The following is a 23,573-nucleotide window of genomic DNA, read 5'->3' as shown; positions in this document are numbered from 1 at the left end:
AGAAGCAGAGGGAGAAATCCCAAACTCATTCTATGAAGCTAATATTATACTTATTCCCAAACCAGGCAAAGACCCAACAAAAAAGAGAACTACAGACCAATATCACTAATGAACACAGACGCAAAGCTCCTCAATAAAATATTAGCTAACAGGATACAGAAACTGATCAAGAAAATTATACATCATGACCAAGTAGGCTTCATCCCACAGTCACAAGGATGGTTCAACATCCATAAATCAATCAACGTAATTCACCCATAAACAGAACTAAAATCAAGAATCACATTGTTATCTCAGTCGATGCCCAAAAAGCCTTTGGCAAAATACAACATCCATACTTATTAAAAGCTCTGGAGAGAACAGGAATAGATGGAACATTCCTCAAAACAATAAAAGCCATATACAACAGACCAACTGCTAACATCATATAAAATGGAGAGAAACTAAAATCATTCCCCCTAAACTCAGGAACAAGACAAGGATGCCCACTCTCCCCACATCTTTTCAACATAGTGCTGGAATCCCTAGCCATAGCAATAAGGCAAGAGGAGGACATCAAAGGGATCCACATCGGCAAGGAAGAAATCAAATTATCCCTGTTCGCAGACGACATGATCTTATATCTGAAGGACCCAAAAAACTCAGTCCCCAAACTCCTACACCTAATAAACCATTTTGGCAAAGTAGCAGGATACAAAATTAATCCACAAAAGTCAGCAGCTTTTCTGTACACCAGCAATATACAAACAGAAAAGGAAATTATGGAAACAATTCCATTTACAGTAGCCAAAAAAAGAATAAAGTACCTAGGGATCAACTTAACCAAGGACGTGACGGACCTATTTAATGAGAACTATAAAAATCTAATAAGGGAAATCAAAGAAGACACAAGGAGATGGAAAGACCTCCAATGCTCATGGGCAGGCAGAATCAATATTGAAAATGGCCATATTGCCCAAATTGTTATACAAATTCAATGCAATCCCTATCAAAATCCCAGTCACATTCTTCACTGAAACAGAGAAAGCAATCCATAAATTCATATGGAACAGCAAAAGACCTAGAATAGCCAAAGCAATTCTAGGCAAAAAAAGCAGTGCAGGAGGTATCACAATACCAGACTTCAAGCTCTACTACAGGGCCATCATAACAAAAACAGCCTGGTATTGGTATAAAAACAGATCAGAAGACCAATGGATTAGAATTGAAGATCCAGAAATAAAACCGCACTCTTACAGCCAGCTGATATTGCACAAAGGAGCTAAAGACATACAATGGAATAAACATAGCCTCTTCAACTACTGGTGCTGGGAGAACTGGGCAGCCATATGCAGAAAACTCAAAGTAGACCCAAGCCTATCACCATGCACCAAGATCAACTCAAAATGGATCAAGGACCTCAATATCAGACCTGAATCCTTGAAACTATTGAAGGACAGAGTAGGAAAGACGCTAGAACTTATAGGCACAGGAAGGAACTTCCTGAATAGAGTCCCAGGGGCACAACAAATAGGGGAGAGACTCGACAAATGGGACTACTACAAATTAAAAAGTTTCTATACAGCTAAGGACATAGCCACCAAAACAGAAAGACAGCCAACCATATGGGAAAGGATCTTTACCAGCACAGCAACAGACAAAGGCCTAATATCTGTCATCTACAGAGAACTAAAAAAACTAAGCCCCTCCAAGCCCAATAAACCAATTAGGAAATGGGAAAAGGAGCTAAAGAGAGACTTCACAAGAGAAGAAATAAAAATGGCAAAGAAACATATGAGGAAATGTTCAACATCCCTGGTAGTAAAGGAAATGCAAATAAAAACAACCCTGAGATACTACCTCACCCCAGTTAGAATGGCCTATACTCTGAACTCAGGCATCAACAAATGCTGGAGGGGGTGCAGGGAAAGAGGAACCCTTCTCCATTGTCGGTGGGAGTGCAAATTAGTACAACCACTTTGGAGAACAGTATGGAGGTTTCTCAAAAAGCTCAATATAGACCTACCCTATGACCCAGCCATACCACTCCTAGGCATCTATCCTAAACAGCAAACCCCAAGATATCAAAAAGACATTTGTACTTCCATGTTTATTGCGGCACAATTCACAATAGCCAAAATATGGAAACAACCCAGATGCCCTTCCACAGATGAATGGATCTAAAAAATATGGTACCTATACACAATGGAATACTACATAGCGATTAGGAATGGTGAAATATTGTTATTTGCAGGGAAATGGTCAGAACTTGAACAAATAATGTTGAGCGAGACAAGCCTAGAACACAGAAAACAAAGGGGCATGATCTCCCTGATATATGACTGTTAAGAAAGGGAGACGGAGAGACAGTAGAGACCAGGTCTGTGAAACCAAAAACTGCTTGTCAAATGGTATTTCCCACAGGATTGGGGCAGCGACCCAACAATATGTAACTAAAACCAAACAACTACTCAACATATAAAGGTCAAAAATTGACCTCTCAGTGGAATACAATAGCTCAAAAGCTATGTATGTACATTCATATAAGACTACTGTCAACATATTTTCTAATATCGACATTACATTTAAAGCCCTAGGCGAATTTTCTTGGGCTTTGCCACGTGGCTACTATATATGTTCTTGATACATTGTATATTGTATATATGTCTACCTACCTAGAAGATAAGGGAAAGAAAAACAGGGCGTAAGATATTACAAGAAATGTACACACTGCCCTACTATGTAACTGTACCCTTTTTGTACAACACCTTGTCAAAAAAAATTGTGTTCAATTAATAAATAAATTTAAAAAAAAAGAATCTGGGTAGCAGCCCAAAGCCATTCTAAAGGTAGTAAGTAAACTAAAGGTAATAAGCAAAGCCAGAGTAAGGATCCCTCCCTCAGCTGGAGAAAAGAAGGAAGATGCAAATCTCTTAAGAAGATGCTACACAGTCGGCAGCTCATATAAAGGCCACTAATTTGGGAGCAGAATTGTACTGTAGGTGACCTTTTTACCAAAGATTGTTGGCAAAGAAGCCACAACAACTTAGAAGTTATCAAGAAAATGTTTAAGTTGGATGAGATGTAAATTTATATGGGTCATCAGCAAACCCACAGCATTTAGTGAATTTATAGTGAATGGTTTTACAAGCTAAGAAAACTGGACTGATCCAGTCAGGTAACTGGCAAACCAGAGTAAAAATAGTTTAGTAGTATAGCTGTCCCCTGATATGGCTGGGGGACTGGTTCCATGCTCCCCAGGAACAGTAAAATTCCATGGATGCTCAAGTCCCTTATCTAAAATAGTATCTATTTGTATATACACAACTTCCAGCATAAAAGATTATTTCTAACACATATGCAATGTAAATTCTATGTAAACAGTTGTTAGGCTGTGCTGTTTTGAGAATAAAGACAAGGAAAAACGATAGCGATGGATTTAATAAAAACTACTGTTGGGTGGTTGGGTAAGTCAACTCTGTGAATCAGCAGAGGGCCGAGTACACAAATAAAGAGATATACAGGCCAGGTACCAGTAGCTCATGCCTGCAATCCTAGCTATTCAGAAGGCTGAGATTTGAGGATCATGGTTTGAAGCCAGTCTGGGCAGGAAAGTCTGTGAGACTCTCATCTCCAATACACTACTCAGGTCCAAGGACTAGCAAAAAAGAAAACAAATTATATAAACAAGAATAAGATTAGTGTTCAATATAGATGTCTACAATTGGTTGAAATTAAAAAAACAACAACCTGCAATGTAATGTTTCAGGTTACAGCATTTCTTTTCTTTTTTTTTTTTCCCGGTGGGGTTACAGCATTTCTGACCAGTTCTAGTAACCTGAAAGAGGTCCTAACAGACTTTAAGAATGAGTTTGTCACTTTGACGATAAAGAAGAAGAAGAAAAAAAAAAGAATGAGTTTGTGAGTTTACTTTATAAAAAACAAAAATTTCCATCACTTGTGAAAGTAAAAGCTCCTGGGCTTGCCTACAATTGTCCAGTCACTCCAAAGTCCTAATATTAGGAGAAAAAATAACTGAGTCCAAATAAAAAAGGAAAATATGAAGAAAAAAAGTAGATTAGATTACAAATCCAAATAAATGGGTCTGGGACTATTGTAAGGATTTACTGCAACCACAGAGCTGATCTTTCAGAATTGTCTATCATGTGTGAGCAACAAGACAAGGTCAGATTAAGTTCAATGGTCTCATCTTGCTATGTACCATAAAACAGTGCTATTACCCCTAAAAGCCAGAAGAGAAAGACAAGAAAAGTCGATTTTGTTACTAGTGATATTTCTCCACCAAATGACCCTGGGACAGCAATGTGAAAGAATTTCTAATAGCTTCTTTTCTAATCTTCAAGTCAGTAATTTAAGATTAATTTTATTTGTTCATTGACCCTGATACAGAAAATTTCCCCAAACTACAGCTGGCTTAGAAAATTACAATTTGGTCTTCTGTTCTGAATTTGGCCTGGTTCTTTGGAGCTGAGGAACTGATTTGTTTATGTTCTATCTTCCTCTTTCCATCTGGTATTCCCTAGTGCCTTTCAATTACTAATTCTTTCTGTGGGTGATAAGATGGAAGGACAGATGAGACTCACGTGTAAAATATGCCAGGCCCTCTTTGGGGTTTTCATTAATAATTACAGCATGGGATTTAAGAGTGAAGTCTAGATGTTTCTAACACATGACTAATAGCTATAAACCTGGTAAAGTATCCCTTGTCATCTTGGCTTCTTTAGACACACCTCTGAAGAAGAGCACTAGCTCACTCCCACAAGTTACTTTGTGACACAAATTCTTTGAACCTCAGATGCTTTATTTTGGAATGAGGAATGCCCTCCCTGCCTCAAATGATCATTCTAAGGATTCTGAGTTTATAAAGGGGAAAAGAGTATTAAGTCAAATTATATTACTGTACTTTTGTTCTAAGTCTCAGCAAGGATTTCTGTGATGGCCTTAGATTTGGCTGAACTCAGAAAATCTATTCATGTATTTGTTAATTCATAAGTAAGTCAACACTATGTATGTAGTTCAAGGTGCTAGAACAGAAGTGAACCAATACTGAGGGGCTAAAACCCTTGAAACGGGTGGGATGCCATCATTTCATAATCATTTATGATCTATGATTTGGAAAAATCAGGTTTCTTGTCTACAATTGTTTCCTGTGATGTGCTGGATTATTATAGCAACAAACTCAAACCAAAGTGAATCCAACTTAGTATTTACTGAACTTCTTGTAGTTCTCTATATAAACAGGTTACTTTCTGCTCTCAAGACATGAAGTGTTAAGTTAGTAGAACTAATGAAATATTGTATAATCTTTGTGTCAGGCTTGAATTGTAGTTTTTATTCTTTCCAGAATGTAGCTCATTTATTTGTAAAAAGGAGACAAATAATAAATTCTGAATTAAATGCATTTTGAAAGATGAGTTAGTTCATGGGATCTGAGGAAGAAATAGGAATAATCTTTCTGATTTGTTCATAATTTGTATAAAGCCCAAGATTACTTCTGAGTAACATTTGTTCATAATTTGTATATAGTCCAAGATAACTTCTGAATAACATGAAGAAAAATTTTATATAAATGCCTCATAAAACCATTTTAAAATCAAGTGTGAAGATACTAAAGCAAAAGGAGATCCTTGATCTACATAGAATTAAGAAATATTGATCTGAACATAAAGCACAGATTCAATAAAAGTTACTGACAGGAGGGGCTGGGAATTTGGCCTAGTGGTAGAGTGTTTGCCTCATATACATGAAGCCCTGGGTTCAATTCCTCAGCACCACATACATAAAAAAGGCAGAAGTGGTGCTGTGGCTCAAGTGGTAGAATGCTAGCCTTGAGCAAAAAGGAAGCCAGGGACAGTGCTCAGGCCCTGAGTTCAAGAAGCCCCAGGACTGGCCAAAAAAAAAAAAAAGTTACTGACAGGAAAAGCAGCAGACTTTATGGTCAAGGAAAAGAGTTTTTTTTTTTTTTTAAGCTTCATATTAAAATTCAAGTATCACAAAAAATACTGCAGTTTATCCTGGTTATGAGGAATAGGCAAAGACCTTTTTTTCCTGTTAAGATAGAATTAGCACCATATTATTTAAAAGAGAAAATTTACTTTCATGATGAAACAATTAGATTTTTGCTGTTTTCTTGTAAATTGAAAAGACAGTTCAAAAAATATCTTCTTTTTCTTTTTGTGTGCCAGTAGTAAGGCTTGAATTCAAGGCCTGAGCATTGTCCCTGAGCTATTTTGTTCACGGCTAGCATTCTACTAGGTGAGCTATTTGTGGTTTTCTGCTGATTAACTAGAGTTAAGAGTCTCACGGATTTTCCTGCCTGGACTGGCTTCGAACATCAATCCTCAGATCTCAGACTCCTGAGTTGCTAAGATTACATGTGTAAACCACCAGCACCCTGCTAACAATCAAAAATACTTTAAAAAGCTCAGTACTGGTGGCTCATACCTGTGATCCTAGCTACTCAAGGAGATCTAAGTACTGCAGTTCAAAGCCAGCCTAGGCAGAAAAGTCTACGAGAGTTTTATCTCCAATAAACTACTCAGAAAAAGCTGGAAGTGGCTGGGGTGGTAGAGCGGTAGCTTTGAGAAAAAGAAGCTCAGGGTCAGAGCTGAGGTCCTAAATTCAAGCCCCAAGATTGGGGAGGGGGGAATATTAAAGAGAAAACTGAACTTGCTGTTTTTAAATATTTGGACCAACAAATGGACATCTGGTTGATCTGATCTCACATGCCAATATTGCTTTCATGTAGCACCTTCCATTTTCAAGGAAGATCACATTATAGAATACCATTCAAACTCAATGGCATCCATATGTTCCTTATAGATACTGGAGTAAACTAAGAATAAGGAAGGTAAGAGCTTATTCAAATTCATATAGCTGGTAAATAACTGACTATGTAGCCATTAAAAACCCAGCAGAACATTTATAGACATTAAACACACTATTCTAAGTACTATACAGAAGTTGTAGTCTTACTCATAATTTTATTAATCTGGCTTTTACATACAAATTAGTGAGTCTAAGCACATTTCAATGTTTCTGAAGGAACAATTTGTCCTCTGATCCCAATCTTTACTAAGGTACAGTAGAGACTTGTATAAAGGCAGGGCTAAGAAAAAAACATAAAGAGCTGGAGTAGAAATAAGGTCCAGAAAAAAAGAGGTCTAAATGAGGATGAAGGTTCAAAGTCATGAGCATATAGTTTGTACATATTGTTTCATGCCTTCCTTTCTCCTTCAAGATAATGTGGAGATGGTTAAGGTGCTATATATGTTTAAAACAAAGTGAAAAATTAAGAACAGTTGCTTTGCAAGAGACTGAGCCAATAACATACCAGATTGGTCATGCCCATTTTGTTGTTCCATTTTATAGAGATATCCAAAGAATTCTAGTCATTGTGGCAATGTATGGTAGTTCTCAATTACATTTCAGCTGTAAAGCTCAGCATACATGTAGGCTAAAGATTCCAAAGAAGTCTTCCAAAATGTGAATTTAAGTGTAAAACAAATTCCTTAACAGTAAATTATAAAAATATGCCAAATATTACATTCACTACAACTCTCAGGAAAAGAATGCTTTATACATACACGCACATGCTATTTAGTTTGTTCAAGTTCCATAAAATGAAAACACTCATTTTGCACACCCCTGCCTCCTAGGCATCTTTACAAGTCAGATGGTTAAGTTTAGATGACTAATCCAAAGTGAAAGACATTCTGCCTAGATTCACAGTGCTAGCTCATAGTATGGTTTATAAAATGCAAATTATATATTTGATTTGACAGTATGCATTGTTCACAGTTATATAAGACATTTTCCACTGAATATTTTTGGGAGATTTAAAATTATATGTTTAGTAAGTATGAAATTATTATAAAAACTATTGGTTCCATATCTTTTGAGGTAAACTTATTATATTTACTAAACCACTCAAATCCAGTTCCAAAATAAATAAAAAGAACTAATAAAGCTGGGCTCATGGCCAGTCTGGACTGCTAAGTTAAGCCATTTTAGAAAAGGAGGAAGTCTGGTTTCTCAACATGCTACAGTTTCACGATTAACTGCATCACAATGCTTTAACTGATAAGTGTGTGTTCGTGTGTGTGTGTGTGTGTGTGTGTGTGTGTGCGCACGCATACGTGTGTGGTTCTGCAGGTTAAATAAGGGGCCTTGTGCTTGTAGGCAGGCACCCTACTTCAAGCCAACCCTTCTTGTCTTTGTCATTAAAAAAAATGGTTCTTTTGTATATGCTTGGCTGGTTTGGATCAAGATTCACCTAGTTATAAGTTTCACCTAGCTAGGATAATAGATACATGCTACTGCATCTACCTATTGATTAAGAAATGGGTTTTTCAAGTTCATGCTTGCACTGGCATCTAACTGTGATCCTCACAATCTCTGCCTCTCAAATTGCTGGGATTATAAACATAAGCCACTGACACCATGTTTTTTTTTTTTTTTTTTGGCCAGTCCTGGGCCTTGGACTCAGGGCCTGAGCACTGTCCCTGGCTTCTTCCCGCTCAAGGCTAGCACTCCACCACTTGAGCCACAGCGCCGCTTCTGGCCGTTTTCTGTATATGTGGTGCTGGGGAATCGAACCTAGGGCCTCGTGTATACGAGGCAGGCACTCTTGCCACTAGGCTATATCCCCAGCCCTGACACCATGTTTTAAGGTTTGTAAAGTTTCCAACTGACATTTCAAGTTTAATAAACAAACAGTAAACAAGAGAAATGGTATAGCTATCACTTGGAAAGAAATTGCTTTCCCTCATAATAGGCCATAAGATTTCATAGGAACAAAGAATTCCCAATTTCACTCTTTGTGGCAATGAAATCACCTAACAGACCATGGACAAAAATTTAAAATGCACAACTTACAAAACACAAATGTAGAAGTCTTTGTTAATTATGAAACAAAGACCTAAAAAGATTGCCTTGTACAAAAATTTCCCAAATAGTTTTCATGAAACACCGTTTTTCAAAAATGTTCAGAGCAGGATGATTCAAATAAGTTTGGGTGCCCCACTGGAGAATCATGTGGCAGGGTATGTGATTCAAGTGGTACAATGCCTACTAGCAAGGGAGGCTTTGAGTTCACACTTCAGTACTGTGCGCTAAAAAGAAAACAAGCTTTTAAATTTATCCAATCTATCAGAGTACTGAATGTTTTTGAGGTATGTGTGATTCATATACTGTAGAAAACCCTTGAACTCATGAAGAAACTTGAGCTAATAAAACTAAACTGGTTTGAGGATAAACTAAAAACATGTCTTACTTTCAGGGGTCTACTAGGGTATTTATTCCTTTAATATATTCCTTGAAGGATCACAGACTATAAGAGCCACATCTTATACATCATCTAGTCCAATTTGCTCTACTAATGGCAGAGAAATATAATCGCAAAGGAACAAAGCAGTTGACCCAACAGGACACTTAAAATCCATTCTTCTAGCAGCACAAGCACCTAACTCTTAATTACAATATCAGCATCTTCTCTAAGACAGTGTACTAACTCCTATAAGGCCAATATTTTTTGCCTTTGAAGTAAAGGCATCATAGATAAGAGGCACTTTAGCTATTAAGGATCCATTTAAAATATTACTAAACCATTCTTGTGTTAATAGATATTTTATATCAATTAAATATGATTGTCTTTACTTACAAATGTCATCCATTGTGACAGGGAATCAATGTTTCAAGCTGTTGAATAGGTCATCATCCCTGTCCTGTTGGATGACACCTGTAAATAAAATAAATCTATTTTTGAGTGAGATTTTTAAGCCAACTAGATTTAAGATGCATGCAGTTTCTAAAAACGCTGAAAATATGATCCTTAATAATGTATTGCTGGAGAAGGATACTTCCCAGTGCCCACTATTTCGCTGTAGTTATCACTGGCCTATAGTACAAGACAATCCAGGAAATACAACATATAATGTTGCTAGAATACAAAAACAATCATGTCTCCCAGCATGAAAAGAGTCCTCCAGGTGTTATCTAGTCAACTTTCTCCCTTTCTATCAGTTCTACTGTGGAGAAGAGATAAGCAAGTTTCTATTACGTTAAATAGTTCACTTAATATTATATACCTAAATGTTTAGCTCAAGGCCTTAGGGATAGAAAAGTGTATCTCAAAACATTCATACAGGTTATCATTAGATGACCAACTTTGAAAGACTTCAATATTTTCTGAATGCTGGTGTAGGATATTCTAGCACGTGGGCAAAGAATATGTCAAAAGTACAAGCATTAAAAATGCTTTGAGTAGAAAGATCAAGCATCAGTGAGAAAATGGGAATGAGATAGTGAAAACAACACTACTGAACATAACATGTATTTGCCATTTTAAATCCAGGCTACTTCCAAGACTTGTGGTACCTAACCAATGAAAGTATATTAAAGCCATTTTTAAGACAATTTCCTGCAGTCTATAATTTAAACCACTTGGCTTCTCTGTAACCATAAAACACACTAACCTAAGTATGATCTGCCAGAAATTAGAATTTGAGCTGGACAATAAACATTCTACATTTTTACTTATTCCATAACTGTGAGAATTGGAGGAAGCTGCTTTGAGGTAATGTGGCTGCAATGATAATCATGAAGCTCATACAGAGGGTCAAGCACTCCAAGTGTTTTACACAAACAGACATACAATCCTCACGACTGTTTACTGCAACTTTACAAGTAACATGATCAAAAAAGGAAATTAAGTAACTTGTAAACAAATTTATTTGGTGACAGAATCCAAACTTAAACTCTATTACATTTAATCTACTGACCAAAATTCTTGAACTAATAAGCAAATTCATAAAATTCTAATTAGAATACACAAAACTCCCTTAACTAAACTTCACACAACATGAAACATAAGAAAGTTTTCTTACTCTCTGGGGGGGGGGGGGGGGGGGAAGGGATCTGAGGAAAGTGAGGAAAATTTCAAAAGTAAAATATTCTTAATGCAAAAGAATTAAAACTTATTTATCTAAAAGACATTCTAATTAAAACATGACAACTAAAACCTTAAATTAAAACTTAAAAGTAAAACTTTCTGGGGCTGGGGATATGGCCTAGTGGCAAGAGTGCTTGCCTCGTATACATGAGGCCCTGGGTTCAATTCCCCAGCACCACATGTACAGAAAATGGCCAGAAGTGGCGCTGTGGCTCAAGTGGTAGAGTGCTAGCTTTGAGCAAAAAGAAGCCAGGGACAGTGCTCAGGCCCTGAGTCCAAGCCCCAGGACTGGCCAAAAAAAAAAAAAAAAAAGTAAAACTTTCTGATCAAATTACTTCTTAAAAGAGAAATTCTTCTCTATCCTCGAGATACATTTCCCAAAGTAATTAATAGAGTAAATTAAGTTGTATACATTAAAAATAAATTAATTAACTTGCTAAAGAACAGAACTACAGCCAGGTACCATTGGCTTATGCCTGTAATCCTAGCTACTCAGGAGGCTAAGGTCTGAGAATTGCAGTTTGAAGCCAGGCTAGGCAGAAAAGTCCCCGTGAAACTCTTTTTTTTAAACAGTAACTTCTCCATTTTAATATGTACTCAAAGTCTCCATCTAAAAGGGATATTTAGCACTGGCTTTTAAAAACACTGAACTCAAAAGAGGATTTCTAATAATAACCCTCCGAGATTCAAAGAAAACCTGTGCTTCGGGCTTGCGGGCCCATGAAACTCTTATCTCCAATTAACTACCCAAAAAACAGAAGTGGCACTGTGAGCCAAGTGGTACAGCGCTAGCCTTGAGCACAAAGAGGTTCAGGGACAGTGCCCAGGCCCTGAGTTCAAGCCCCACAACTGGGAAAAAAAAAAAAAAAAGAACAGAACTTAGTGAATTACCTTTAAGGAAAACAAAAAAAAAATTCTTATATAACAAAAAAAATTCTTATATAGCTGCTATTTAATCTTGACTATCATTTAAACTTTTGACTAAAACTCCTGAATGTTCTTACTAGAGGACATGTTTCCAACATAGTTTTGAAGCTAAAACTGATAGAAAGACATGCAGGAATATTTTTTAAAGAATCTAGCATATTTTAAGTGAACAAGAAATAATGTATGAAAAGTTTAACACTACAAAAACTAGAATTATGAAAAAAGCATTCACTTTTTAAAGCATGTGCTGAGAAATGAATTGTGGTGATAATAGCTCTCTGAAAAAGACCCCAAACAGAAAAAGATACAGTGTGGTTTCATGGTGCTTACCCTTTTCTCAGATACCCCATCCTGGCCTGTAGCATCTCTCTCATCATTTGTCTCTTTCACGATTGCCATATGTTTTTTGTATGCTGGCTCTCTGTTTAAGGTTGTGTATCCTACGTGCTCATAAATTGGGTTTATCGTCATCTTGGCAATGTATTCTGCTGCCTTGGTTTCAATATAGAGAGTAATCAAGCCATCAGTCACCAGATCGTGGATAGACTCAAAGCGTTTCTCCCCAACAAAGTGCTTTCCATCGTAGTAGAGCCTGAAGTTTCTGGTTTGACTTCCAAATCTGCCTCAATGAAATGGGAAAGATGTTTTTAAGAAAAGTAAGCAAATGAACTCTGACAAAATTAAAAAATCTAAACAAACCATTGCTTGCTTTGTGAATGTCTCATTGTTTAAATTAGCTGTCTAGCCTCCATGAATCATCTAGAATATATAAAATTAAAACTATTTATTTATGTTGTTAACGACACTGGGATTTGAACTACAGGCCTGCAGCCCTGACTTTTGCTCAGTTTTTGGAGACTGGGTCTTGTTTCCTGGCCAGGCTTGGATCTGGGCTCAATCAACCTATGTTAAGGCATCTCATTTAGCTAGTATAACAGGTATGCGCCACTGTGTCCAGCTCTTCATTGAGAAAGGGTCTCTCAAACTTTTCTGCTTATGCTGGACTCAAACTGTGATCTTCCTGATCCCAGCATCCCAAGTAGGCAGGAGCCATGGGGGTTCCTAGCAAAATGAAAACTTCTGAACACAAAAAAACCAACTTGCAGTAACAGAAAGCATCCTGATCCAAGAAAACAGAATTTGTTTTTATTTGATTTTTAAAGAACTTCAACATAAAAAAAAAGAACTTCAACATGCTTGTCTGAAAAGCAGGAGAAAGCACATATCATATTGTATTAAAATATACATTCAGTATTAAGTTGGTCAACTCCAGTATATGAAATTTCCATATTAATGTATTGTCTTCAAGTTGAGCAATACCAATATTTAATGTTGTTAAATAGCAATTAGGATGAAGACACATTTACAATGAAAGGCTCATCTGTCAGATGCCAACAATCATGTACACTAGCATTGGCTCCAGAACCAGAGCCACACAGGCAAGAGGGCAGAGAAACACAGTTGTTGGGGTTTTCTTTGTTTGTTTGTTTGGTCCTGGTGCTTGAACTCAGGGCCTGGATGCTGTCCCTGAGCTTCTTTTAATCAAGGCTAGCTTACCACTTGAGCCACTGTACCACTTCTGGCTTTTGGTAGTACACCGGAGATAATAGTCTCACAAAGACTTTCCTGCCCAGGCTGGCTTCAAATCACCATCCTCAGATCTCCTGAGTAGCTAGGATTACAGTTGTGAGCCACCAGTGCCCAGCAAAACACACTTTTGCTATTTCTGGCAACTGGCACAGAAGAACTTCCTTCTTTCTCACAGTCATTCTCCCGTGTGTGCTAGTTAATGAAGGGCAAGATGCAGAAGGCACATAAATCATAAAGTAGGACACTGCAGAAATGCTTGACAACATGCTTTCAATAACTAGAGGATAGCTTCCTTTTGTCATAATTTCAAGTATTTTGCATTTTTAAGCCAAAGGAATCCAAGCTGGCATGACTGTCAACAATGCCACAGTCAAAATATAGGGGCAGTTCTAACACAAAAGATGATGCCCAAAAGCAGAAGGGGGTGCTTGTCATGGCATCTTGTAGGTAACCCTGAGGGAGCTGATTCAACACTAAGAAAAATCATGAAGTTATCATATTTCCATTTCTTTTCCAAAAACACACTGAAGAGATAAACTAAAAATTAAAATTATTCCTGTTTGAAAAAAAGTGCTAAACGAGATTGCAAACTTGTTACACAAACTTGTTACTACAAACTTGTTATTATTGTAGCATAAATTATATACCAAATAAATAAGAGTAAGAAATTTCCTTTATTTGTTTATTTTTATTGTCAAACTGATATACAGAGCGGTTACAGTTTCATACTTTAGGCATTGGATACATTTCTTGTACTGTTTGTTACCTCCTCCCTCATTCCCCCTTCCCCCTTTCCCTTTCCCCCTATGATTGTTCAGTAGATTTACACTAAACAGTTTTGCAAGTATTGCTTTTGCAACATTTGTCTTTTTTACCCTGTGTCTTTCGATTTTGGTATTCCCTTACAGTTTCCTAGTTCTAATACCTGTATACACGGTTTCCAATGTACTCAGATAAGATACAGAGATAGTGAAGGAACGACCACAGGAAGGGCATACAAGAGGATCATCAATAATAGAAGCTATGGTTTCACATCGCATGTTGAAAGTAATTACAACAGTGATATAACCTTTAAAAAAACAAAAATATTTTTAGAATAGCTTGAAATATATTTCTATGGTTAGAATTTAGACTTTACTAATTATTTAATCCAGAATCCAATATAATGTCCCTGTCACCCCTTTTAACCTATAATCCAACCATCTTTTGGTTCTTTTTTTTTTTGGCCAGTCCTGGGCCTTGGACTCAGGGCCTGAGCACCACCCCTGACTTCTTCCCGCTCAAGGCTAGCACTCTGCCACCTGAGCCACAGCGCCCCCTCTGGCCATTTTCCATATATGTGGTGCTGGGGAATCGAACTGAGAGCCTCATGTGTAGGAGGCAAGCACTCTTGCCACTAGGCTGTATTCCCAGCCCCCATCTTTTGGTTCTTAAAAAGCAATTACATTTTTATTTATGTGCAAGTGAATGACTATATAACTACACTTTCCTGATCTCCATTTTCCTCTGAAGTTAAAAACCTATTTCTCCCAAGTTTAAAAAAAAAAAAATGTGCTGGTCCTGGAGATTGAACTCAGAGAACCTAGGTACTGTGCAACCACTTAAGCCAGAGTTCTACGTCTGATATGTTTTTCTGGTTTTGTTTGTAGTTTATTAGAAGACAAAAGTCTCATCAGCTTTCCTGTCTCAGCTGGCTTTGAAAAGCAATCCTCAGATCTCAGCACCCTGAATAGCTACGGTTACAAGTGTGAGCCATCAGCGCCTGACCCAAGTACATTTTTACCCTGTCTAAATTATTAGCAAAGTAAAATTTCTATAGCAATTTGAAATATTAACGTTTTCCTACTTAATATGTGTTTTTATTATTTTCTTTTTGCTGATACATTATTAGTTGCTATTTACAAATACACTTATAAAGCTACTTTAAAATTTTAATAAGCTCTTACAATAAGGAGCACACACAGCCTGCTTATCACTAAATCCCTTTAAGGTTCAGTTATATCAGAGGCATTTCAAAGAGGAATCCTCTCTCCTTTACTTCCACTAGGATTTATGATTTTATCCTGCATCGTTACAGTGAATATGACCCTTAACACAGACATTGAAGCAATAGTGTGAGACACTTGTCACAGGTCTTCTGCAATTTGGAAAGTGTTAGCAGCACAGGGCATAAAGGAAAGGTGGCTGAACTAGCTTCAAATGTGATGGGCACTGTTTGATTAAAAGAATGAAGCATAGTTGGGCACCAGCAGCTCACACTAATAACTTTAGCTACTCAGGAGGCTAAGATCAGAGGATTGTGGTTCAAAGTCAGACTGGGCAGAAACGTCTTTGTAAGACTATTGACCCTGAATTAATCACCCAAAAGCCAGATGTGTAGCTGTGGCTCAAGTGGTAGTGTGCTTGCTTAGAGAAAAAAAAGCTCAGGGTCAGTGCCCAGACCCTGAGTTCAAACCCCAGGACTGCCACCCCCCCACCACCAAAAAAAAAAAAGAGGCCTAAGGTTTGACTTTCAGCACTTTACAAGGACCTATTCCTAATCTACCCAAGAAGTACTTTCTGGCTGTAGGGCACTGGATGGAAGAGTCTGTTCTTTTTCCTTTCTCATATAATAATGCAAGTAATCATGGTTCTTTCCATGATCCCCAGTTCCTCTCAGCCTGCCAGTTTTATGGGGTAATGGGATTACTGAAATAACTCATAATGTGGTTTGATTAAAATGCTGTCTCAAAGGACAAGAACACAAACATGCATTTTGGAATTATGATTGATTTTTCGTTAGATTTCTTCCCCTAAGGAAGTGCATAGTTACTTTTGCTTCCTTTACACAAGAAGCTATATAAAGCAGAGTAGTGGCAGGGGTTTCTCTACTTCCTTGATCTGATCTGAAAGGCATGTTGTACTTTGTGGGGTCAAAGCGGAGGAAGAGGACAAAAGATCTCTGAGAAGATGTGGAATCAATAGATCTATTCTATGTAAAGAAGGCCCCAAAATGGGATGCTAGATATCTGAGGGTGGAGAAAAAATCCTTCCCCATAAAAAAGGATTCTACCAGTAGACTGTCATTTATTCAATAACGTTTTTACAAAACTCCCAAGCACTGTGTTCACCATTAGAACAAGGGAAAGTTCCTATTTCTTCAGTAACACATCCCATTGCCTAACACAACACAGTGCCTTAGTTACTTTATATACTTCCCAAGTAGCTAAGATTATTAGTATATATCCCCACATCCACTTTATTTACAGATATGGAGTATCATTAAATATTTGTTCAAGTAACCTCAAACTGTGATCATTTGTTTTTTTATCTCTGCCAAGTGAGTAGTTTTACAGGCACGTGCCAGAACCCCTGGCAAAAGCATGTGTAATCTTGCTCTTAACAAGTTAAATTTCTATATGGTGATTCTGGAACTAAGGAAACATAACAAATCAAGAAATTGTTGCATAAGAAGATCTCAGTACAAAGTGTGCTGGTCAACAATGTTCATTGCAGCACAATTTGTCATAGCTAGAATATGGAACCAACCCAGATGCCCCTCAGTAGATGAATGGATCAGGAAAATGTGGTACATATACATAATGTAATTTTATGCCTCTATCAGAAAGAATGACATTGCTCCATTCGTAAGGAAATGGAAGGACTTGGAAAAAATTATACTAAGTGAAGTGAGCCAGACCCAAAGAAACATGGACTCTATGGTCTCCCTCATAGGGAATAATTAGCACAGGTTTAGGCTAGTCAAAGCAGAGGATCACAAGAGCCCAATAGCTATACTCTTATGAACACAAAGATGATGCTAAGTGAAATGAACTCCATGTTACGGAAACGACTGTCATATCACTGTTGTAATTACTTTCAACATGCCATGTGAAACCGAAGCATATATTATTGATGATCCTCTTGTATCCCCTTCCTGTGGTTGTACCTGCACTATCTCTGTATCTTATCTGAGTACATTGGTATCCCCTTCCTGTGGTTGTACCTGCACTATCTCTGTATCTTATCTGAGTACATTGGAAACCGTGTATACTGGTATTAGAACTAGGAAACTGAAAGGGAAAACCAAAATCGAGAGACACAGGGTAAAAAGACAAACGACTACAAAAACAATACTTGCAAAACTGTTTGGTGTAAATCAACTGAACAATTCATGGGGGGGAAAGGAGAAGGGGGAAGGGGAGGGGGGAATGAGGGAAGAGATAACATACAGTACAAGAAATGTATCCAATGCCTAACGTATGAAAATGTATCCTCTCTGTACATCAGTTTGACAATAAAAGTTAAAAAACAAAAACAAAAAAAAGTGTGCTGGTGGTTTTAAAATAAGGTCAGGGACAGGTAAGAGCAGAGCCTATGTATTTAACAGAAAACCTTAGGCTCTAGTATCACAGAGAGGGTCTCTTATTTCCCAGCAGAGTGACTTTGGAAAACTCAGTTTGTACCCTCCATTCCACAGGGTTGTAAAGCCCTTATTAGAATATTCATCAGAGCTAAAAACACAGTAGGCTCACTTAATGGAGTTCCTCTTCTCTATATGTCTAGGTCCTTGCAGAGAAGAACAGAATGCCCAAAAATAGGGTAAGACAAAAAGATAGCCAATAATATGTACAGGGGGCTAACTAAGAGGCAGCACTGGTTGCAGCAGAACACCACTGCACTGATCTATTTCACAGTCAGCAAAAACCCTGGTGAGTTCTTTGTGAATTTTTCTCTTGGATGCTCTGGATAGTTATAGTTAACAGTTAAGCAAATAGGATGGAAGTCAGACAATAATATGTATTAAAGTACAACATACATACTAAATAGATCTAATGACAACTACTGACCTCCAGACTACACAACATTAACTTGTAAAAATTCTAAAGATAAACCATTTCCCATGCATTCCTACAGAATTTTCTTTTCCTATTTTTTGCATATTTGTTATTTGCCTCTGCCCTTCACTAATTCCTTAGTTAAGAGGTTTGAAACTGTAACGGTAGAACTCTGAGCTTAACTTTGGAGAAAGTGGTACTGTAGTTATCAAGCAAAAAAGAATGGCAGAGATAACATGCTTTGAACTGCTATTGTTATACATAATTACCACTCTCTAGAAAGAGCATATTTTTCTACAGTGATTCTAACATTTTCATATTTTGAAAAGGTATTTAATGCTGTGTCAAGCTGCATCCAGAGGATTTTCTATCGTTCGAACATATAGCTTTAAAATAGTAAACGCAACCCTAATGTCATCCTTTCCATGTTTTACCAAGAAATCATACTCCCGAAAGATTTGGTCTAAAAGCACAAAATGGTGAAATATATACCAAATAGCCCTTGGAGTAGTACTTTATTTTTTTTTAATAAAACTAAGAATTGGGCTGGAAATGTGGCCTAGTGGCAAGAGTACTTGCCTCCTACACATGAAACTCTCGGTTCGATTCCCCAGCACCACATATGTGGAAAACGGCCAGAAGGGGCGCTGTGGCTCGGGTGGCGGAGTGCTAGCCTCAAATGGGAAGAAGCCAGGGACAGTGTTCAGGCCCTGAGTCCAAGGCCCAGGACTGGCAAAAAAAAAAAAACACCCAAAAAACTAAGAATTAGGTTTTGATTGAAGCCAAAGTTATTTGAAAGTCTTTCTTCAAAAGAAAGCTTCAATCTAGCAGATGCTTTCTGTTAATAAACAGAAAATGAAATATATACAACACACTTGTCTAAGCTAATAATAATGTTAGACATATTCCCAGCATCTAACATAAAAACTATTTTATTTGTTATGAATGCATTTGCTTTTTGTTTATGAGCATCAAAGAAGCATAAGCTAGTGGAAAAACTACTACAAATCTCTCATGAACACATATAAGCATACCCTTGGAAGACAGGTTCAAACAGAAACAAGAACTTGGTAAAGCACTTCACTGAATGCTGAAAAATAATAACTACAGATACTTCCTAAATAAGAAGGCTGAGGAAGTGAGAGTATTGTTGTATACAACCTCAAAAGGTTGCCTCCATCTAAAACTTTTCTAGGCCATTAATCCTGCAAGTTCTACTATGTAATTTTGAATGGTAAAATGGGGGCAAAAGTATTGCGGAATGCTCCCACTGAAGAAAAGTTGAGTTCTGTTCTCTGAATAGAAGAAAAGACAGAGATTATAATTTGAGGAGAACAGACAGAATTGAAGATACAAGTACCAGCCGCAAAACTAAATGATTGACATATAAATACTTAAGACTAAGATCTCCATTTCCTTTCAGTAGCAGGTTCTTGTGACTCCTATATTTTTCCTTATAAGAAACCAAAAGGTTCTTCCTTGGGAAATCTGATTAACTCACCTGAAAATAAGACAAAATCATGCTCTATCTCTTAGGTGTCCACCAGCTTTTTGAGCTACTAGTCAGCTTTCAAGTGCCTAATACACTTCAACATGAGCAATCAGTCAGGGATAACCTGTTATCTGAGGAAACTGTTTCATAAAAAAGTCACAATGAGGGCTGGGGATATGGCCTAGTGGCTAGAGTGCCTGCCTCGTATTCATGAGGCCCTGGGTTCAATTCCCAGCACCACATACACAGAAAATGGCCAGAAGTGGCGCTGTGGCTGAAGTGGCAGAGTGTTTGCCTTGAGCAAAAAGAAGCCAGGGTCAGTGCCCAGGCCCTGAGTCCAAGCCCCAGGACTGGCCAAAAAAAAAGTCACAATGATAAATAGAATCAAACCAAGTTGGAGGAGGCAAATCATGAAGACATGAAAGTATTTATTTTTAAATAACCAACATGCTTAAAAATAGGATGTTTCATCTATCTATCTAATTATCTTTCTATCAATCAATCTTCCTTTGCAGTAATGGGAATTGAATGTAAGAGCTTTCAAGGTGTCAAACTACTTGAGCCACATTCCCCGTAGTATTTCTATTCTTGAACAGGATTTAACCAAGAAATATTAAGGTATCATAAAAGGAAGATAAGATTAAGTGGAATGGACAGAAATCAAAGAATAGTCTCAATAGCCATATGCATATGAGCATACAAAACGATGCTTATAAAAATGAACTCCAAGAAATAGAAACAAGAGGTTTTTTTATTTTGTTTTTTTTCCCCTGTTTTTCCTCTTTGGTGGCTGTTTTTTATTTCTGTATTTTTATTTTATTTATTTTATTTTATTTCTGTATTATTTGTTTTGTATGTAAGTTGATCTGACTTGGGGAGGGTAAGGGGAAGCACAGAAATGGTAGGTCAAAGAGTGAATGAATTCAGCAGTGATACCCATTAGACACTATGCTGAAAATGAACTATACAACTTGTGGGAAGGGAGGTCAGGAGGGAAAAAAACTGGGAGAAAACAAGGGAAGAGGTGACACTGTTCAAAAAGAAATGCACTCATTATCTGTCTTATTTAACTGTAACCCCTTTACAATAAAAATAATAAGGCACAATGTCTATGTGCTCCTCATAATATAAAATAATATTTTATTGAACTGAATTCCTGGAAATGGGGGAAAAAGAAATCAAAGAATAATTCAAGGAAATTTAGGTGAGGTACAGCAGCTTACATGTGTAATCCCAAGCAAATTGAAAGACAGAGATCAGGACAGTGGTGGTTTGAAACCAGCCCAGGTAAAAAGTTAGCAAGATACCACCTCAACAGACGATCTGGGAATGATGGTACAATCCCAGCTCTCAGGAGGTATAGGTAGGAGACCTGTGATTTGATTTTGCCAGGGCAAATGTAAGATCCTATTGAATAATAATGTAGCAGTGGAGTGCTTGAGTTCAAATCTTAGTACTGGAAAAAAAAGGAAGAGATTTCTCAATAAAAGGACACAATTTATACACGAAGGAGGAAGAGGAGGATGGGGAGGAGGACGAGGAGGAGGGGAGGAGGAGGAGGAAAGAAGAAGGAAAAGAGGAGGAGGAAGAGGAGGAAGGGGAGGAGGAGGAAGAGAAAGAAAAAGAGGAGGGGGGGAAGGAGGAGCAGCAACAGCAGCAGAAGCAACAACAGGCAGAGCCAGGCACACCTGTAATCCTAGCTACTCAGGAGGTTGAGATCTGAGGATCAAAGTTTGAAGCCAGCCAAGGCACTCTTATCTCCAAGTAATCAAACAGAAAACCAGAAGTGGCACTGTAGCTCAAAGTGGTGGAATGCTAGCCTTGAGCAAAAGAGTTCAGGGACAGTGCCTGGGGCACTGTTCAAGCCCCATGACCACCACCACCACCACCACCACCACCAACAACAACAACAAAAAAAATGAAACCAAAATCTTTGCTAATAACCTTCAAATTGGCAAAACTTGAGTATGAAATGTAGTAAGAAATGATACACACCTGCTACATAAGCAGCAAGAGGCATGCTGTTTAACAAAGGGATTTTATATTTCCTAGTAAAATCAAATATATGCATGCCCAACAAGCACACACACAAGCATATATAAGTGTGTGTGTATATATATATATGTGTGTATTAAATGACTGCCATTGGCTGCTTACTTATACCTGTATCTAAATAGATATACAGATATATATGGCAATTACCTTATATATATAAAGCATAAATGTCTAAGCTTGCAAGCCATATAAATTGCCAGTAAAATAGAAAAACTGTGGTACATATACTGTGATAGTTAATATCATATATATGTAAGATTCTTAATGGCTTACTTCTGCCTCATAAAGGTTTAAACACGTTAGCAACTCCTGAGTCCTTGAAGATCAGTTGTTAGTTTTACCTACATTTATAGTACCAGAGACAGCACAGTACTAGGCATGTTACATCCTAGGGAAGCTGAATGGGTTTGGTAAAGAGTTTTATTAATACTTTTGCACTGAGCTGGCCAGCTATACAACTGAAAGTAGGTAAAAGTATGTAAGAGTCATATAGAACTGTCAAAGTACAACCAGTTTCCTGTAGTTGTACTAGACATAATTCTAAACATGCTACTTTGGTATAATGTCTTTCATTTATAATGCTCCAATGTTTTTGGTGCTTATCTATTTAATATTAAAGCTGCTTTCCATATTGACAACGGGGACTAAATAAATGATGACCAACTTCTTTTAAACTGTACTTTACAAATTATAATGATTTGGGCTATTATTTTTCATTTAAAGGATAAACCAGAGAAATCATATTAAATAGTGTGCCTGGCCAGTGAATTTTTATGTTTGTTAATAAGAAAAATTGCACACATATCCTAACCTTTTAACAGGAATATTTACAGAAATAATCAATGCTATTAAAATCTGATTTAAATGACTGTTCCTTTAGTCTATAATTCGTACTACAATAGAGGCTCTAAAAAGGCACAGAATTACACGTGTATTTGAGTGGTTGAAGAGTTCTATACATAAGTAGGTGTATTTGTACCAACCTATATATTCATATAATTTTTCAAGTTCCTGTTTAATTTCTCTATACAACATAATGCTCTTGTTTAATTGTTTCTATATGAATTACATGCTCTAAGTATCACATACACAATTTATTTATTTTTTGTCAGTCCTAGAGCTTGAACTCAGGGCCTAAGTAGTGTCCCTGAGCTTTTATACTCAAGGCTAGTGTGCTACCTCTTGAATCACAACTCTACGTGTGGCTTTTTGGTGGTTAAATAGAACAGTCTCACAAACTTTCCTGCCCAGACTTGGTTCAAATCAAGATCCTCTCAGATTTCAGCCTCCTGAGTAACTGGGATTATAAGCATGAGTCACTGACTGGCACAAGGCAATTTAATACATTTTTTTTATGAGCTAAGTTCATTAATACATTATTTTGGTGTGGGATACAAAAATGTCCCAGAGGTTACTGTAGTATGTTGAGCTGCTTTTCTCCTGCTACCTACTGAACATTTACTTGGTGAATCTGGTTTTATATTTTTAAATCTTCTTGGTAAGTTACCAACTATGTTCATCTTCCAATTGACTATATTTTATCCAACATATATGTGGTTGAGCAAAATGATAAAAAATGATTAATGTAGTAGCCTCTACTGGGTATTACCAAATACTCTTTGCAATAAACACATGGACTCTCTGATGTTACCAGTACTTTGACTTCCAGATAAATAAGAATACTATTGTAGATAAGCAGATAGACCTAATTTAGTTAAGTATATACACCGTATTCATTAAC

The 23,573-nt window shown here is 37.2% G+C and overlaps 1 protein-coding gene across 2 annotated transcripts in view; it reads right to left on the bottom strand.

Moving 5' to 3' along the window:
- Window positions 1–23,573, bottom strand: part of Chn1 (chimerin 1) — a 159,155-nt gene that overhangs the window by 54,267 nt on the left and 81,315 nt on the right. The window contains exon 7 of one of the 2 annotated variants that reach the window (XM_048345212.1): window positions 12,209–12,497. In XM_048345212.1, the coding sequence (XP_048201169.1) occupies window positions 12,209–12,497 (289 nt within the window). Of the gene's footprint in view, window positions 1–9,661; window positions 9,740–12,208; window positions 12,498–23,573 lie in introns of those variants that run through there. The other variant, XM_048345214.1, reaches the window with a different exon arrangement.

Source organism: Perognathus longimembris, chromosome 4, assembly GCF_023159225.1.
Source record: "Perognathus longimembris pacificus isolate PPM17 chromosome 4, ASM2315922v1, whole genome shotgun sequence".
Taxonomy (NCBI): Eukaryota; Metazoa; Chordata; class Mammalia; order Rodentia; family Heteromyidae; genus Perognathus; species Perognathus longimembris.
The sequence above is the reverse complement of the archived record's forward strand: the minus strand, read 5'-3'. Positions and strand labels throughout refer to the sequence as shown.